Source organism: Dunckerocampus dactyliophorus, chromosome 14 (assembly GCF_027744805.1).
Source record: "Dunckerocampus dactyliophorus isolate RoL2022-P2 chromosome 14, RoL_Ddac_1.1, whole genome shotgun sequence".
Classification (NCBI taxonomy): Eukaryota; Metazoa; Chordata; class Actinopteri; order Syngnathiformes; family Syngnathidae; genus Dunckerocampus; species Dunckerocampus dactyliophorus.
This window is the reverse complement of record NC_072832.1, coordinates 6,200,946-6,219,500: the sequence shown is the minus strand read 5'-3', so window position 1 is coordinate 6,219,500 and position 18,555 is coordinate 6,200,946. Positions and strand designations below refer to the sequence as shown.

The following is an 18,555-nucleotide window of genomic DNA, read 5'->3' as shown; positions in this document are numbered from 1 at the left end:
AAGTGGATTAAAAAGCAATAATTGAATAATAATATGAATTATAATATTTTTAGAAATTAATAAAATATATATCAAAATAATTTTACATCCATTCAATGTATTTTTTAAAATTAACTACATAATTTCAATAAAAATGTTTAATAATTAGGGCTGTCAAAAACAGCGTGTTAACATTTTTAAACTTCCTCAAAGTCACTAGACGACCGCAAGATGCATTCATGGACACTCCAAAAATCACAACAACCTTGTTATTATGCGTGTCCGTGTGCTCTAAATAAACAAAAAGACAAAGAAAAACAGCAAGTGGATATTCTTATCTAAGAATAACGGAACTACAGAACTTACTGCAGAAATGCAATTTTCGCCAGTTAAGCATGCTCGGAAATCCCACAAAATACATCTACACTCAAAACGTGAATTCAACTTGAGTTACGTGGTGTCTTTGAACGAAACTCGTCATGTCTCATAATAACATGGTTAAAGTGTGATTCTGCTACTATTAAAGAGACTAGCGTTAGGCAAATACATTTTCAGACAAATGTGGTGTCTTTTAGCTTGATTTCAAATGCCAGTTCATTTGGAGCTGTTAATACATACAAATATACTGTATACTGTATAATTGTGCCCAGCATTTATCTTCCTCTTCATAAAATACAGCAAAAATGGGCATATTTCACACAAAATGGCAAGTGGCTATTAATCATGATTAATTTGAAAATTGTGATTTGATTACATTTTGTAATCATTTGACAGCCCTGTTAATAATTTATTCCAACATCTAATGGCTAATCCAATGGTTGATGATGCTGTATGTGCATGCATTCCATAAAAGGATGCAATAAAAACATCAACATGTCATAATTCCATCATTTGAGGAAAGTGATACAATTTTTGGTCATGTCGACACACTACATTTAAAAATGATCCAAATAAAATGATTCCATGTCGGCTCCAGTTACTAAAGTTGCCAAGTTCTGTGAGACTAACATTTGACTGTTTTTTTTTCCCAGCTGCATTCTTGGCCGACAAGTGAGAAGCTTTAGTATCGCGAATGGGACGCTTTTCTTCAATTTCACTCAGGGGACTTAACGGCACCAAGGCGGTTCTTTTGGCTGGGCACACGGTCTCATGTCTTAACAAGGCTTTTTTACCCACGGCCAAATCTTATTCGTCTCTGTACGCCAAAGCAGAATGCACTTTGTATGCGTGGGTGTGCGTGGATTTGTGAACTGTGTCAATGCCCATGTTGTGTTGCCTTTTTTTTTTTTTTTTATTCCCCCAAACAACCTGCCCCTCCTTCACCTCACTTCCACATTTACTTTTTGCCTCCCTTTAACTCACCCCCGTCTTTCCTTACACAGCATATCAAGCGAGGCCAGATATGTACTAGGGGAGGGAGGGTGTATGTGTGTATCCGTGCATGGCTGAGCGCACTGTTCAATAGCAAGCGGGCTAGCTGGCAAAGCAAACGGCGGCGCAGACTTTGGGTCGGGGCTGCGCTATCACACCCAGTTATCGTTTCCCCCATGAAGGGCTCCCTTATCACCCCAGCCCAGAGAGGTCTCCCTTCTTCTCCCATCCCCGATACACACTCCCACCTCACCTCACCCACTTCTCTCTCCCTCCCTTCACGCCCCTTCTCCTCCCTTACCCCCTCCTTTCATATCCACCCTGCGCAACCGGGGGGGGGGGGGGGGGGGGGGGGGGGGGGGGGCAATGGGAAGTGGTGGTGGCTTCAAAGATTCTCCCGTGTTGACGCCTCACTCTCTCTCTCCGTGTGTATGTGTGTGTGTGTATGTATGTGTGTATGCTCAATTTGCCAAAACAGTTTTTCCAGTGTAATTGGGCTTGGGGTACCTGTGTCCATGAGATAGCGCAGCCTCTTCTCCACGCGAGCCGCTCGGGCGTCTATGTGCCTCTGCTCGCTCTCCAGCGCAGACAGCTCCCCGACCACATACTGACTCGTGTCTTTGAACGCCTTCTGTTGGCCGCCAGGGAGCGAGAGAGCGAGAGAGAGAGTGAGAGAGAGAGAGAGAACACGGTTAGGAGGAGGAGGAGGAGGAGAAGGGTAGAGCGATATGGCATGAAAGAGAGGAATGAAAGAGAATACAGGAAAACCGAGATGGATGGAAGCCAAAAAAAGTCATCATAAAACACAAATTCTGTTCACTCATCATCAAGACTTCCTCCAGAAACAAAAAAAAGACAATTTCACCACAAAGAAAAGTGCTAAACAACAGACACGCTTTTGTGTTTCTGTTTGATATTTTTCTCACTCGTCTTCCAAACTGCAAAAGATGCAGCAAAGCTTAGTAGTTTGCACGTGCAGCACGTCAATGTTCCTCCAAGGCAGCGCGCCTGCGGAAAACTTTAAAATACAGCAGAGTATCAAAATTCCAATGCCCTAAAAGTATTACAATTTGGGGAAAAGGGCTGACAATTCAAATGTATAAGTCAAATAGAGTGATCTGCATGTATGTGTGTATACAGCGGTTGACTTATTTTTACAGCGTAACAATGAGATTTAAAACGTTGCCTGTACAGTTAGACCCAGGAACAGACTACAGTGGCTACATTTGTGGCCCCGTGAGGATTTCTTGACAAAATGTCTTTTTTTTTTTTTTTTTAAGGAAAACACGCCCAGCAGTGCTTTTCATCTCCAAATATAGGCCGTCATTCTGCATCTCAGTCAGCCTAAGTCGGTGATCATTTATAAATACAGTACGTGATAATAGAGCATAAAATGTGCAGGATAACACAGCATACATGCACATTACAGTCAGTATGTGACGTAGATTTAAAGATGGTGGCACCCTGTGTTGTTACAGAAGCACCAGCTTTGAGTCAACTTTGTTACAATCTGGTCTAAAAAATGCCAAAGGTTAATATGTGATCGGACGTCATCACTGGAATTAGGCTAACAGTGTGGATTATGTAGACGCGGCAATGGAGAAACGCCGTCATCATCTTGGACTGCAAGCCAGGAGGTGCCAGGGGCCTGCGGACCAGCTGAGCCATGTGCCACTGCTAGCCGCTTCAGAGTGAGATGCGAGCGCGGTTGTCGCGATAGCCTGGCAACCAGGCTAAAGGCTAGACTGTGGCTCTGATTCCATCTGTTCTCGTAACAATCTTTCATTATCATATCATTAGTGGTGAGTACGTATACATTTTACAATTTAAAATGCATTTAATAAGTGTGAGCCACAATATAGGGCTTAGAGTGTAAACATCTGGCATCTTTGAGTGCGTGCATTATTTGCATTCTGTTCGCAGGAGGTCTCAAACATAACTCTACAAATAATGGACGCATCATGGGAATGAGGGTCTAATGTATTTCTATTTCCATAGAACTGTTTTGAAATATGAACAAATCAGAGGTCAACATAAATGTTCCTTGGAATTAACCAAATACAAAGAGCTGAGTAGTTATTATTATTTCCTAAAAGTACTTTAGTAATTATTTCCTCCAAGACGGTTATGATGTTTTATTGCCACTTATTTGCGTGCTGGCAGGATGACCAAAAATTCCAGAACTAATTTCTACATTTCTTGGGTGAGGAGAAGACCCATGTGAGACAGGTGCCTTATTATTGTGTACATGCATTGCAATGGTGAGTATAATTATAAATCTTAAATGAGAAAATTCAGAACTAATGTGCGGGTTCTAATTGATTACAGCAAAATGGAAATGAACATGTCGGGATGCAAAAGATGACCTGTTGCAGTGACTTTTTAGCGAAGTATGACCTTCGCATTGCCTTCAGTTTTTAATGTAAATGTTGCATTCAGGCCTCCCACATTTGTCAGTCTATGTGACATGACACACAAGTGTTCATGTTTTAACCATTTACACTTCACACACCCACCATTCCTAAGTGGTGTGAGCATGCTTGCTATTCCATGGAGCGTTTATTCAAATTCAGTACTGAGGCTGCATGTGAAAGTATCTCCATTTTACTGCTGATGCACTTCCTTTTTCTTAATGGGAAGAAGTGTGCAGGGGAAAGTTTTTTTTTCACTCCCTTGTTCCACCCAGGCCAGCACTTTTCCCTTTGCTCTCGCCAACGTGTATCTGTGTGTGTGTGTGTTGATTCCCTGCAGCCTGTCTCCCCCCTTCGGCCCTCCCCTCCTCGTGCGCTCTCGCTCTATCGCCATATTTTTCCTTGGCAAATCAATTTTACACATGATCAGCCCACTCCCCTTGCCGCACTCGGCCCAGCCGTAATTAAGAGGAGGGAAATTACCATATATATTATATTAATGCAAACATCATTCAGCAGGTAATTCTTGGCTGATCGGGATAATGGAAAGGTTGAACACCCATTAACCCTGGAGCCCAGGCAGCAGTGGTGGGTGCGCGTTTGTGTGTGTGTGTGTGTGTGTGTGTGTGTGTGAGGTCGCCGATAGAAGAGAGGGCTGCCTGGCAAGTGAGATTCACCCCACTGTCTCCGCTGACACACACTCAATGAAATTATAGCAGTCTTACACACACACACTTTGTGCACTCAAGTTCAAACACAGGCCGAGAGGAGTAAATGTGCATGTGTGTGTGCGCGCACTGGAGGCATACGTAACTCCTTTGCAAATACACACACGTCCAGTAGATATCTAACATTGTTATAATTAAAATGGCAGTATGTTAGATCAATACTAAGATGTGTGTGCAGAGATGAGAGGACAGGAGAGGGAGTGTGTGTGAACTTTGGAACCAGGGTTCTACGGGAGGCAAACGTAACAAAAAGGAGCAGTTAAGGAAAAAACAGCTAGAATTCTCTCAGGTAATTCAATGAAAGCCTAATGGAGAAAGCCACTAAATGCTCAGTAGTAAGGTATTAATGTAACATTATGTTTGTTGTTGTGGTTTCTTTGTTTCGAATATTTTTTTTGTGTCCATCCACAAATCTGAGCAAAAATGACTTTTGGAGTTCCTCCATTGTGGACCTTCTACTCTTTAACCTATACATGCTTCCACTTGCACAGACTACAGAAAACAACAACATATGTTTGCATAACTATGGACAAGGAAACGAACAAACCTCTTCTTCAAATGGTCTGTGGATGTCGACTTCCATCTGTGACCCCCAATCGTCATCCTCTGTCTTCTTCAGGTCCTCAGGAGCAGAAATTTGTCTTTTCACCTCTGGAAAGCAGTCAAAGAGATTAACACACGATCAGACATAGATGGCTCTTGAAATTCTGCTACCAAACCTGTGAGGATCTACAGTAACGTACATGGACGCTAATTTCCCGCACCCTTCCGTCAACCTACCTGGTCTGTTCTCCACGTACTGACTGAAAGACTTGAGTTGCGTCTTTCTGACCGCAGAGTCCTTGTTGAAGACCACGGGGTTGCGCAGCCTCTCGGTGGCTCGGCGCAGTCGCTCCGCTCGCAACTCGTCTGCGTTCTGTCCGACCGCGAGGAAGAAGACGACGGCATTAGAACCAATAAGACAATACGCTAACCACTTTGTGAGAGCTAATACATGCACAAAACAAGCACAGAACTAGTAAAGGTGAAAAAAATCAGGAATACACGGTCATAGATCACCACAACGTATCCCACTGGGCATCCTCCAATTGCTAAAACGTATTTTTTTGTAATAATAGTTTCCCTTCCTTTCCGCTTTCCCTTTAGGGGTCGCCACACAAGTCAATCGCATGGTTGAGTTGGCTTAATTTTATGGCGCATCCTTTCTGATGCAGTCCTCTCATTTATCCGGGCTTGGTACAGGAACTGGACATCTCTAATGGCTGGGTGTTGGGGGGGCCTGCCCGAGAATGTAGCCAGTGCTATTTGCACGAAAGGCAAATTAAAATTACACTAAAACAATACAATTACACCACCAGCCCTTGCTTATGATACTGTAAATGTACCATAAATGTTTTTCTTTGTCTTTTCAAGGATGTTTCAAGAATAAGTCAACAATACATACCTTCATTGATCATCACCAATAAGCTGTTGACTAATTTATATACAGAAATTACTTGATTAGATGTTACTAAATTATGCGATTCAAATACATATTTATTCTCATTGTCCTTGCTTTACTTGGCTTTATTTTAAATGCATCGTTACATTTTTATTCCTTCCTTGTCCTTAGTGTAAAATGTGGTTTCTTCCTTGGTGCCACCCCTTAAAATGTTTTGGGAAAATGTAATATGTTTTTGCATAACTTGGAGAAATAACTACCTGCAATAAAAAAAAATGTATTAACACCTGTGCATTAACCACCTCCTGATGGAACACCATGGAACATCTGGTGGAAGGTGATAGGTTAGCAACACTGTGGTTTGCTTGTTTGCGTCTACAGAAAAATACGGACACACTCAAATACCCCCCACCCCCTCACTTACTCAAGGGAGATACAAAAAGGAAGCAATTAACTTGACTTTCAACAAAACCCCGAGCCAGAAAATATATTCAAATTATGCAAAAAGGGGAGAAAAGCTATTGTTTTCAAAGTGAACACGTGTTAAAAAGCTCCACACTCGCTTCTCCCGCTATCAAAAACGGCATGCAGGAATGCTTTATTAGCGCGCCTCCAAATGAGCCAAGCCGAGTGGAAAAGAAACCGACGGAGGCCGGTGCCGGCGCTAACACTAATAAGACGACCAAAAGTGCAATAAAGTCGACAATTAGGGCAAACATGTTCCGCCGCTTGAGACGGAGGGAGATAGTCAAACGGCGTAATAGAGAGAGCGTGGAACTGGCTTTAAACGGGGAGCTTCCGATAGCTGATGCTCAAAAACAAAGCGAGTAATTAAGTCTTTTCTAAATTTTGTTTGCTTCGGTAAGTCTGCCAGTAACTAAAAACCTCATGTAGAGTCATAGGGAGGGAAATCTGTTTATGAAATGCAATATAACAGTAACCAATTAAATTCTGGAAGACATGACATCAATGATCCACATCAGTCAGTGCTCCTGGTCCTACAAGTTCTACAAGCTGCTGTTAACCAAGTCAGTCAAGTGCTTCTTGGAATCATTTCTGCTTGTTTTTGACAGGGAGAATAAATTCATAATAATTGGATGTTAAGAAGTGATGTTGTCCTTGTTGTGTACTCAAGGATATGCATTTATTTAATTGACGACTGTTTGGACTGCTGAAAGCTACGGGGCCTGCTGGGAAATGTTGAAGAGGAAGGTGATGATCACATGCAAACCCTCAAAGACACACAGAGAAAGGTTTCTGTCCTCTTGGGACAGCATTTGGGTGGCAGGCTGGGGGGGGCTTCGACACAAACGCAAGTACACATGCACGTGTGCAGTGTAGCCATCTGTAATGCGATCACTGCTCTGCAGTTAGATTTGGGGTGCACACATGCACGGTGTGAGAACGGTGTATTTGGCTGGGCTGACGGTGAAACACTAAACTAAGGTTGAGAAAATAGTACTGAAAAGTAAACAGTGCATTTAAAGGACGCTACCGTGACCAGTGAAGATGCCTGATTATTGTTTGCCTACAAGCTAAAGGTCAACATCATGAGCATGTGCCATGCAAGGACTCAAATGGCAATATGCCTTCACAAAACTACACAAAGTGGAATAGGAACAGTCGCTCTCTCTCTTGAGACACACTGCACATGGAACACCTGCCCACTTGGACACCCCTCTGTTCTGCTCTGGAACCAGCAGATATTAGGGTGTAGCCCCCCCACCATCACCCGTTCTCTCTTTTATCTCTTATCGCCGCCATCATCTTGGTGGTAAGCCGCAGCCATGGTGATTCAGAGCTTTTTTTTGGTGTTTGGTGTGAATGCGGACACAGGAGGCGGGGAAGGGGTGCTGTGTGACTAATGCTGCCGTCTGCTGAGCGCCACGCAGCCTTATCGCGCACGGCTGGGGGGAGTGCGGCGCAAACGCACAATTGCTAATGAGAGGGAGCGTGACAGCGTTTGGTGACGCTCCTACAGGTTGGCCCTCCCTCCTGGAGGATTTTTGGGTGTGGATGTTAAAACTTTATCACACCTGGGCAAGCCACACTGATGCATTGGTATTTTTTTTAACATAACAGGGCAGCGCTAGACACAATGCAGTCTCAATATGCCTACACTGAACTGTACATACTGATGCTGATTCACCTCAGACAGTCAACCCGCTTAGGTCGATGAACTCGTCAAGTCCCAGTCGACAGTGTTCTTTTCACTAAAAAGTGCCCGCTGAGAAGATCATTTCTACAAAAAATGGGTTCGTTTATGTCGACATGTGTTGCATTGTTAACGTCATCATTATTGCTAAGAAGCGTGACATGACAACTACTATCTAGCTACACAGCATTCAAAAATGCACACACTGACGTCCTCTTCAGTGCAAAGTAAGCTGCAAAATAAAAGCATGACACTATTAACCTGGATTCTACCACAGAACTAAAAAAATGTAGGGAAACTTTATTGTCATTGACATACAGTAGTAAATTTCCACAGTTGCTCTGTTAGATACAAGTATAAATATAACCCGACTAGTCCGCCCCGCAAACGCCCAGGATCGAACCAGGGTTCACAGATCATAGTTGAGCAGTGCTAGCCAATGAGCCAAAAGTCCAAGCTGTCAACTCATTGTCGTCCAGCGTGGCTCTTTAAAGGAAAACTGCACATTTTTTGGGATTTTGCCAATCATCAAACTATGCTACTGGCGCAGTGGCACTTAGTCTGAACACACCGGCTAGCTACTAGCCGGCTACAGACTCGCCTGCAGCACGTCAGCGTCGCGCAACTAAAGGTACCTTTGTTTGGACAAATATAACAATGACAACAAAAATAGCTCATAAGAGTTACATTTTTTGGCAGTACAATGCTACAGCTATTCATGTAAGAACTTAAGTGATTTTGGTTACTATCAAGAAAATCATGGAAGTTGCTAGATATCACCTCTTTAATTAAACTCTTATGAGCTACATTTGTTACCATTATATTTGTCCAAACCAACCTACAGACCTATTATACTAATTTTCGGGCCTTTGTTTTGAGTTCTGGACTCCTATAGAGCAGGTACACATGATAACCCCCACAGAAAGCTTTCTCGAGCTTCCTGACTCTGTACCTCTTCCTGCAGTGTTTCCTGCCTCCCGCTCAAACGGTCTGTGTAATTTACGCCACCCCCAGCCATCCTCCAGACACGCCTCGAGGCGAACCGACTCTGTTGTGATTGGTCACACTCCCAAGCGCTCCCGAGGACTTCCGGACAGCTGCTGAACCCCTTTTGTCCGATTACTTACACAAAGTAAACCATTAGGACACTGATAAAATTGTTACTTACATCTTGCTCTGCTGACCCTTCAACACGACCAAGTAAAGTTGGAAAGGCGTTGGATTTCAGCAACAGTTTGGTGGCTTGTGATGAGATTTTGCCACAATTGAACAGTCTGCGGGTAAATACTTTCTCACACAAACATTCCTTCTGCATTCTGTGACAGCATTTCATTCACATTATGTCAAGTTCCGCGAGATTCCGCGTTTAACAGTAGATTCCATTTTTATTGGCCAATTCCGTTAATAATCATAGGGCCCTATTTAGTTTTTAGGTTCATACACATCCAAATGGTGACGCTACTGCCACGTGGTTCAAGTAGGGACACACACGCATACACGCACACACATGCACTGTCTGTTACTCCAATGGCCGTAAAGGACTAAGCCCTTTTAGGCTTTGAACACAAGAGGGTGTTTATGTGAATCAATGATCAAAGTGAGGCCTGTGCCACCATAAGCGCTGAGAGCATCACTTGTTGGACACACAAGGCGCATGCACACACACACACACACACACACACACACACACACCTTACACCACTTGACATTCAAAATCAATTAAAGTGATGTTAAGACCGTCTGACCGAGTCGTCGACTCAATATTCACATCAGAAGATACAAGCCCATGCCACAGTGACACACTGGAAAGGTCAGAGTCAATAGAGCTTCCACTCCTACGTGTTAGGTGGAGCATCACAGCACCAGTCAGCATGGACTCCTATGAAGAGGTGAGAATGACTGATGCGCTCACAGCGTCAGCCAGCTGACAACTGGGGTCAATCAGACCTAATTGATTGGAGTGACCCTTTGATAGTGTACAGACAAGGGTGGGGTCGGAAGCGCTCAGTAGAAAATAACAGGTGGCAATAGTGCATACCTCAGCTCCTTCAACAGGGCTGAGTGGGGAGCTGGAGGAAGCGGTGGTGGGCGTGGAGGATGAGGAGGAGGAGATGGAGGAGGATGGGGAAGATGGCCCAGTGGCTGCGCACGGTTTGACCTCTGCAAGCTTCTTCAGCTTCAGGTCCACGTGCTTGCTGTTGGATCCTGAGGAACACACACACAAAAGTACAGATCAATAAAAAGTACATGAACAACCAACACAAACAAAATAAAAAGCTACAGTATATGGGAGTTGAGTTTTATTGTTTTTTGTTAGCTTATTCCTAAGTCCATTTACTTTATTGTCTTTAATAATCGTTGTATATAGACATTAGACCCTTCAACAGGTGATTATCCATGTACATTTGTTTTTATTCATCTTTGCTCTACATTATGTATGAAAACATGGATTAGGTTGACATTTCCAACCTAGTTAGCCCATTCAGGACGTCATTATTCATTTTTACTTCATTTTTTTTCCCTAAAAGTTATTTTCTTGCTAAATGCACTACTTCCATTCTGCATTAACACTAATAGGCTCCAAAGTCCTGTATGGGGGCTGTTTGCGGCACGCGGCTCATGTTTTATTGTCCCTCAGCATATTGTCAACACAAGCATGGCCTCACATGAGAACAATTACAAACTAATTGCTTTGTCACCTGTAACACAAAGCTGACTTAAATATATTTAACTACATGGCATATTTTGACATACATTGCATTCGTTTTCAAATGTAATTACCTGCATGAAAGGTGAAGAATATCTTTTAACGTGATTCATGATTTCAAGACTAATAGCTCCCCTTTAGGTACTAATTTGTTTGTCTGCCTGTTTCCTCCTCCCTCTCTAGCGTCACCTTGCTTGCAGGGAGTGGCAAACACAGCTCTCTCCTGCCAGGCTGCACTGCTACACTGAGGGAGATGAAAGAAGAGGAGGGCGACCTTGTCATGTGTCACCTCCTCCCCATGTCATGTGCGCACACACACACACACACACACACACACACACACACACACACACACACACACGCATGCATACAGACGCCCAAAATGGATGCGCACATTTCAGCTTCATCAATGAAGATTTGGGACAACAGAGTCACATTCCTGAGACACGCACCGCCTGCAATGTTTGCACATAGGTTGGCGGTGCGTCCACAGAAATTATGCGTGCCACATATTTTGAATATTTCTGTGTGCACTGGCACCCAGTCCCACAGAGTTTACACGTACTTCACACCTTTACGACAAATGTACTCATTGACACGCAAAACTGCGTCCCACTGCAGGGACAAAATGCGTGCAAATATAAACTAGGCTTTAGCCGCTTTGGGCTTTGCATCCCTTGATGAAGTAGATGGACCTAAATATTTGGGTATTGTGTAAATTCACTAACCCTAATGTACGTGAGTCATTGGCTGACAATGTTTCTTTTATTGGCCGAGTGGTTCCTATTCACTTTTTAATAATATACCATAACATCATTCTGTTATTGCAAAAAAATATTTTGCGGACCCTCAACCTATGGCTGGTGAACCCCAGTTTGGGAATACCTAACTGTAATCTAAAGGAGCAAATTTTGATTGGGTGATAGCAGGAGGAGTATTTATTTTGTTGGTTACTGTGTCAATAGTAACATTACAAAATTAAACCTTCCAATCCATCACATGCAACATAAAAAAATAAAACACCTCCTGAAACCTTGTATAGACAAGTAATTTCAGTTTAAGTATTTATTCATTTAATCTGATATTATTTGTTCTTTTTATGATTTCTTTACAAAGTGGTTTGAAAGGCACTTTAAAAAAATTTGACATTTTTTGCACAAAATGTGGCCAAGAGGCAATGAGGAATCAATTTTAGATAAATAACAACACAAATTCAAAAAGTATGGTTTTGAACAACTCCTGCAAGCCTGCTGAGACTCGTCCCCGTAAAACATTTTGAAAATATCATCTATATACTTTTCATGCCTTTCCAGCATGAGGGCATGGTGATCGCCGTGCTGCAACTTTCATTATTAAACGCTTTCAAGACCACAAGAGTGAGCGACATCAATGGACAGAACAGAAGGAAAACACAACAACATAACAACAACAAAGGTGTGAAGATACTGCAATTGAAAGCGTTTATCTGTTTTTTCATGTTTTCTTTTTGGTGCCTCAACACACACACCCACACACAAACCTAAAAAAGTCATTGATTTATTTTAGGATATTTTGACTAGAGAATAATTTTTTTAAAATTACAAGTTTAATTTACTGTGTTCACTTAAATTGACTAAATGCCATCATATTTTTCTGTTCTGGAGACTTGTGTGACTTCATAACATTTTGGACATTTCTGTGCCTTTTGCTTTCATAATTCATCATTATATTAGTTTTGGATTTAAGTAGAGATGAAACTGTGTGTAAATGACAGGAACACACAGCCATTAAATATGCATGCAGAAAAGGAGACATGTTAGAAACAGGAGCACAAAACAGTCCGCCACCACAGCATGCTGTACCACATCCTGAGACTTTACCAAGAGATGTTAGCTCAAAGCTGGGGTTAGTAAGCTCCAGGGGGCCCTGGCCTCTGATTGGAGCTGGGAGAGGGACCTCCAGGGCTACATAGTTAGTAGGCAGGGCGGATGTAGACGCGGTTGCAGTAACAGGGTCATCCTCGCCACCACCAACATGGAAGTGCTCCTCCTCATCCTCACCCTTTTTACCATCAGCACCCTCATCGCTATGACGACCTTCTTCTCCATCCACAACATCTGTGTAGTGTCAGTGAGATAGCACGTGGGGAAACATGAAGAAAATAGTTAAAGAGCAGAGCCAAGGAAAAAAGGTCAGTGCAGGCATGAAGAAAGACAGGAAGAAGAAGACCTGGTTAATAACATAAAAAAAATATATGAATGTTTAAAAATGAAAGAAAAAGATTAAAAAGCATAGTTAGTTTGTTTCAACAATCATAGGTGCTCAGTCTATGGTTGTGTCTCAAATTGAATACTTCCATCAGTACGCTTGAATCAATCAGTCAATAAGACTCGGCCACTGTGGTTGAAGGTGATATTGTGCACGTCACGTTTCCGATGTGTCCTGACTGCTGATTAGCAATAAGTGAAATCCGCGAAGTAGCCAACTTTGTTTACAGTTATTATATGTGATTTAAGGTTTTAAAACACCTCACAATACACTTTATATACACATTCTCAGACAGGCATTAACATTTTCTCACATTTTAAACACTCTAAGTTCAAATTTCGTTTGAATTTGAATGATCAATTTACTAGGTTGGACACAATATATTAAGTGACTCATGCGTATTCACTCCTCCGACCGTGCCAGGTCCTGGCGGCGTTGCCGTCGTCCTTCTCCTTGTCCTACTTCTTGAACCGAAGAGTCATTTAGCCAGTTAGCTGCTGCTGCTTCTTCTATTGGTTATTGGCCGTTAGCGAGCAGCTCACACGGTTAGCTAGTTTGCTAACGACGGCACGAAGGAGATTGATACTGGTCTATAGCCAATCAGAAAGCAGAACACAATGAGCGGGTTCACCCTTAGCCAATAACTGTTGTGGCTCTATTTAGCCGGCTATTATCTACTGTGGGTTCCTAATATGCTGGTACAAGGACATAAACACTCGACGACGTGGCGCGGCACAACTCTTCAACATGAGTATACAAAACCCTCTACAGGTAGCAGTAGTAAATACAATAACAGACACATAAAACAGAACACCGATAGATCGGTCTAATACACCATAAGGACGCACAAAAAAAACATAATCCACGAGATGTGAAACCCGGAAAAGTTTGCAGCTGTGGAAAGGGTGGATTACTCGTTTCCCAGCACGCCGTGTTGTAATTCAAATTATTATTTTTGACTGTCTTATGCCTCTTTAAAAAGGTGTTATTTTGTACAGACAGCTGTAATCATTTTAAAGTTGTGTCTTTTTTATTTGTTTACAGTTTAACTGTGGTTAATATGTAAAGTTAATTTAAAAAATGCTACAGAAATAGTTGAAACTGACAGAATTACTTTATCGCGCAGATCATTGTAAGCAAGTTGCTTGATGAGGTCCGCAATGTGGCCCAACTTAATTATATATTCCAAATAGTTCTGCGGGCCAAATAAAATGACGTGGCGGGTCACATTTGGCCTGTGGGGCCTGGAGTTTAAGACATGTGATTTAAACAATACCCAACCCTACTGCACCCGGCACCATAACTTGCTCTACAACATGCAGTCAAATATCAAGCTGGTCTCCTTCACAATGAAGAGAGAATCACAATAACAGTATTTCCTGTTTTTCCCTTCTTTCCTCTCCTAATTTGCTAGCTGCGATGTGGAGCGTGCTAGCAAGTGGCAACTGGCTGGGGTCTAATTAAAGAACGTTGGAGTTGGAAAGTTTCTTTGCAGGCTAAAACATGGAGGGTGGGGGCAGGTGGAGTTGCATCAAAGGAGTGTGAATGGAGGAGAGAGAGAGAGTGAGAGAGAGCGAGCGAGAGACTAGGATTAGCCGTTCTGCTCGGCAGGCCTTGTGTAACACAGCCCACAGCACTCCTCCCGCCTCCTTCTCCCCATCTCCTTGTTTAATGAGATCAACAATTAGTCTGATTCCAAAAAGCTCAAGGAGCAAATAAATCAATGGCTACTCTCAGCCAGATGCTACTGACCTCGCTGCTGGTTATTTAGGTTTACTCCTCTTCCTAGGAAAAACATCAGGATCAGGATTCTTCTTTCATTGTCCTTGATCCTCATGACAATCCTGATGCAACACTCACCTGTCGTTCATCTTTCATTAACATGCAACACACACCACAAATGCACCCTCCACAGCACAAACAAATAAGGGGTTTAACGCGTCTGACACAAATGACAACAAAAGGGCTCAATAACGGTCATTTTCATAATAACCCCCCAATTTGTAGAAAATGGAAAGCAGTGGGAAGTGCGCGCGGCAACATTTCATTGAGCCAAGGGGCCACTATTAGGAGAGTTTGGCTATTCCAAGTCTAAATTGGCTTCACAATGTGTTGTGTTGATTAACAATTACTGGCTGATAGAGACCCACAGTCCGGTGCAAAATGACATTTTGTTTTTCCTCTAAGGATTAGCAGGACCCCTTTAGAGAATGTAATGGAAGTGTGTGGATGATGGAGGATGTGAGTGTTAAGAAGGTTGCTTGTGTGACTTTTATTTTCTTAAGCAGTTGTGTGGTCACTGGGAGTAGTGCTGTGTCTCAAATCGCACACATCCGTACTTACACTTTACGCTCTCGAGCGCATTAAAGCATTCACTAGGGTGGGAGAATCAACTGAACTATTAATCGTATTGATACCAACGGTAGTATCAGTACCAAATCCATACCAGCGTGATGACATCAATATTTATCATTTCTCTTCTATGTTTGCTTTCACATATATAATTTTTGTTGTTGTGTTGTTTATATTATGACATTTATAAATTGTTACATTCTTTACAAACTCAGGAAATTTGTTCTTGGAAACAGGAGGGCAAAGCCAAAAAATCTGAATAGGAGCTTATTTTCTTATTTTCTACTATTGACTTTATTTTCCTCAAACAATTGTATGTAATAAAAGGGAATTACCGTATTATTTTGTTGGTATTGTTGTATTGTCTCATATTGTTTTGTTTATATATTGTTAAATTGTTCACAAATAACTTTGTTGATTTAAAAAACTGTTTTATTCAGATTCTAATCATGATCAACAAATTAAAGGCAAAACTAAATTATTCTTCTTGAAAAATGTCAAGTTAAAAGTATCAGTTTCGGCAAAACTGGTCTTGTGTTTACTTGGTGTGGGATGAATACTAGTGTTCACATTGAAAAGTAAGGCAAAAGGCAGTGCACTGTCAGTACCCAGGTGTTGCATTCAAAATTCCGAGTGCGCAGTGTTGGACACTTACCACCCTCAATAGTTTCCATTTTGTAGTAGTACAGTGAGCTGGCAGATATTTTATCGGGTGATCAAAATGTTGGCAATAGTACTCTGTGCAGTGGTTGCATTTCACCATTTAAAAGCAGAGAAGAAGAAGCTGGTACATACAGTATTGGGAACGTCAATTGCGGTAAGTGCTCAACAATGTCAAAATTTGCGCACTGAAGTGTACTGACAGGAGTATTCAATTTGAGACACAGTAGTGTTTATGAAAGTTTGGGAGTGTCTGTGTGTGTGTGCGCATGCGTGAGTGTGCTGACCTCGAGCTAGGCTAGCCTTGCTGCCCTTGGCTCTGCCAGTGCCAGACACGTCCAGGCTCATGTCAGACATCTTGACTCCAGAGCGGGCCTCAGCTATCAGCTGCCGAGCTCGCTCTCTGAGCTGTCTCCGCCGCTCGGCATCCCGCTCCTCCAAAAAAAAAAAAACAAACATAAAAACATTTCAGTGTTTACATTTGACTGTAATTTCACAAGCGCTCATGATTAGAGAACAACATCATAAAAGAATCAACACGCAGGCAAGGAGCCATATTTTGTTCCTTAGTGGAGGATCTAGACCAGGGGTGTCAAACTCGGGCCGAGACACTGCAAATTTTCTTTCCAGCCAGTCAATAAAACAGGTGATTTTAATGATCAACACCTTCAGTTTGAGGGAAGGAGCTCATCAATTACATCACCTGCTGCAGAAACTGGTTGGAGCGAAAACCTGTAGCGTCTCGGCCCTCCATGGCACGAGTTTGACACATGTGATCTAGACAGTCATCAAAAAAAATAATTATTCATTGTTTCTAAATAATGAGTAGTCAATCAGGGTCGCACGGTGGTCTAGTGGTTAGCATGTTGGCCACACAGTCACAGTCTGGAGATCGGGAAGACCTGGGTTCGATTCTCCCTTGGGTGGAGTCTGCCTGCGCATAGGTTTCCTTCGGTTTCCTTCCACATTCCAAAAACATGCATCTTAGGTTAATAAAGGTGTGAATGGTTGTTTGTCTATATGTGCCCTGCGATTGGCTGGCGACCAGTCCAGGGTGTACCCCATTCACATGTTTTGAGTGAATATTCTGGGATTTTCGAGCACACTTAAACGAACCAAATTGTACTTCCTCATTAAAAGTTACAAAGTGAGTGATAAGAATAACCACGTATTGATTTTCAATGCATTTCTGTTTATTTAGACCACCCATAGATGCATAATAAAGACGTTGTGGTGATGATGTGTCTGTGAACACATCTCGCGGTCTGTCTCGTGACGATGAGGAAGTGTTGTTGCAATGAATGGACTAGAGACGTGTTTGTTTGGAGTAGGATATACATATATGGTATTGGAATTGCACCGCTGTTTGTGATCAGGTAAGAATAAAGTTCTAAAAGAGCCTCAGACACTTTGTGACTCTGCGGGGAGCTATACTATGCCGCCGTCTCTTGTCATAACAGAGAGCCGTGGCTTGCCATGATGCATGTACGTTAATTACGTAAAAAAACCCCCACAAAGATTTGTCTTTAAATGTACATGTATGTATAATGTTATAATTTTTTTTTTTTAATAAATTGTTTCTTTTTTAATTATAAATATCAAAGGACAAACGGAAAGCCCTGGCATAGACAAAAACTAGTAGATAAGAGAAAAACAGTGAGTTGTATTATTATTATTAATTATGATTATTATACAGTATATTATCATAAAAGTGGTTTATTTGGAAAATGTTGACAATAATATCTTTGAGTTTCAATTTATTAGACAAACATTTAAAAATGCACCTGCATTGTTTTGTGACCTGGTTAAATAAAGTTTGTCCAGTCATATTTTTTCATTCTACTTTTCCTAAAATGAATGTTAAAACATTGTCGCGGCTCATTCTCATGGACCTCCTCTCATTTCGTGAGTTGGGTGTCTCGTGACACCCCTACCTAAAAGTTACATTATTGTATGTAGCCAAAGTTGTAGTGAATGTGCTTGACAATGTACTTACTAATGTAACGACACAGACTCCACAAAACCTTTATTACGTGAAAGCATAATGAAAATGAATGCACACAAACACTATCTAGGCACTACACACAAAGTATTGAGCCATGGTCATCATAGTAATGGCAGAAATGACATTTTCAGGCCGATCCAATCTGATCCTACTGATAGCATAGGCAGCCTAGACCACTGGCTGAGACGCACAAACACAAACACGCACACACATAGTGAGAGCAAACAGGTGACGGCACCTAAACGTAAATAATGACCATCCCAACAAGCACACATACACTATGCAGCAGTGGCATCATGTTGTCATTGTGGGAGTGACGGCACAACGATGTTAAGGTAAAATCCTGCAAGTGTAATTTAAGCTTGCGTAAACTGCACCGCAGTACACAAGTACACAAATGTGTCCCTCAAGAGTCAACTTAAAGCCAAAGCACACAATACATGCGCTGCAAACGGCACCGCAAAGATGCAGCCTCAAGGGACCATGAAGAAGTTCTTCT

General features: G+C 42.1%; 1 protein-coding gene across 5 annotated transcripts in view; it reads right to left on the bottom strand.

Moving 5' to 3' along the window:
- ehbp1 (EH domain binding protein 1) overlaps nucleotides 1-18,555 on the bottom strand; it is a 137,828-nt gene that overhangs the window by 33,131 nt on the left and 86,142 nt on the right. For 3 of the 5 annotated variants that reach the window (XM_054798274.1, XM_054798275.1, XM_054798276.1), the window contains 6 exons: nucleotides 16,339-16,486; nucleotides 12,652-12,888; nucleotides 10,124-10,290; nucleotides 5,270-5,405; nucleotides 5,037-5,140; nucleotides 1,858-1,981 (listed from right to left, as the gene is read on the bottom strand). In XM_054798274.1, coding sequence (XP_054654249.1) covers nucleotides 1,858-1,981; nucleotides 5,037-5,140; nucleotides 5,270-5,405; nucleotides 10,124-10,290; nucleotides 12,652-12,888; nucleotides 16,339-16,486 — 916 coding nt within the window. The remainder of the gene's footprint in view (nucleotides 1-1,857; nucleotides 1,982-5,036; nucleotides 5,141-5,269; nucleotides 5,406-10,123; nucleotides 10,291-12,651; nucleotides 12,889-16,338; nucleotides 16,487-18,555) is intronic. The other 2 variants (XM_054798277.1, XM_054798278.1) reach the window with 2 other exon arrangements.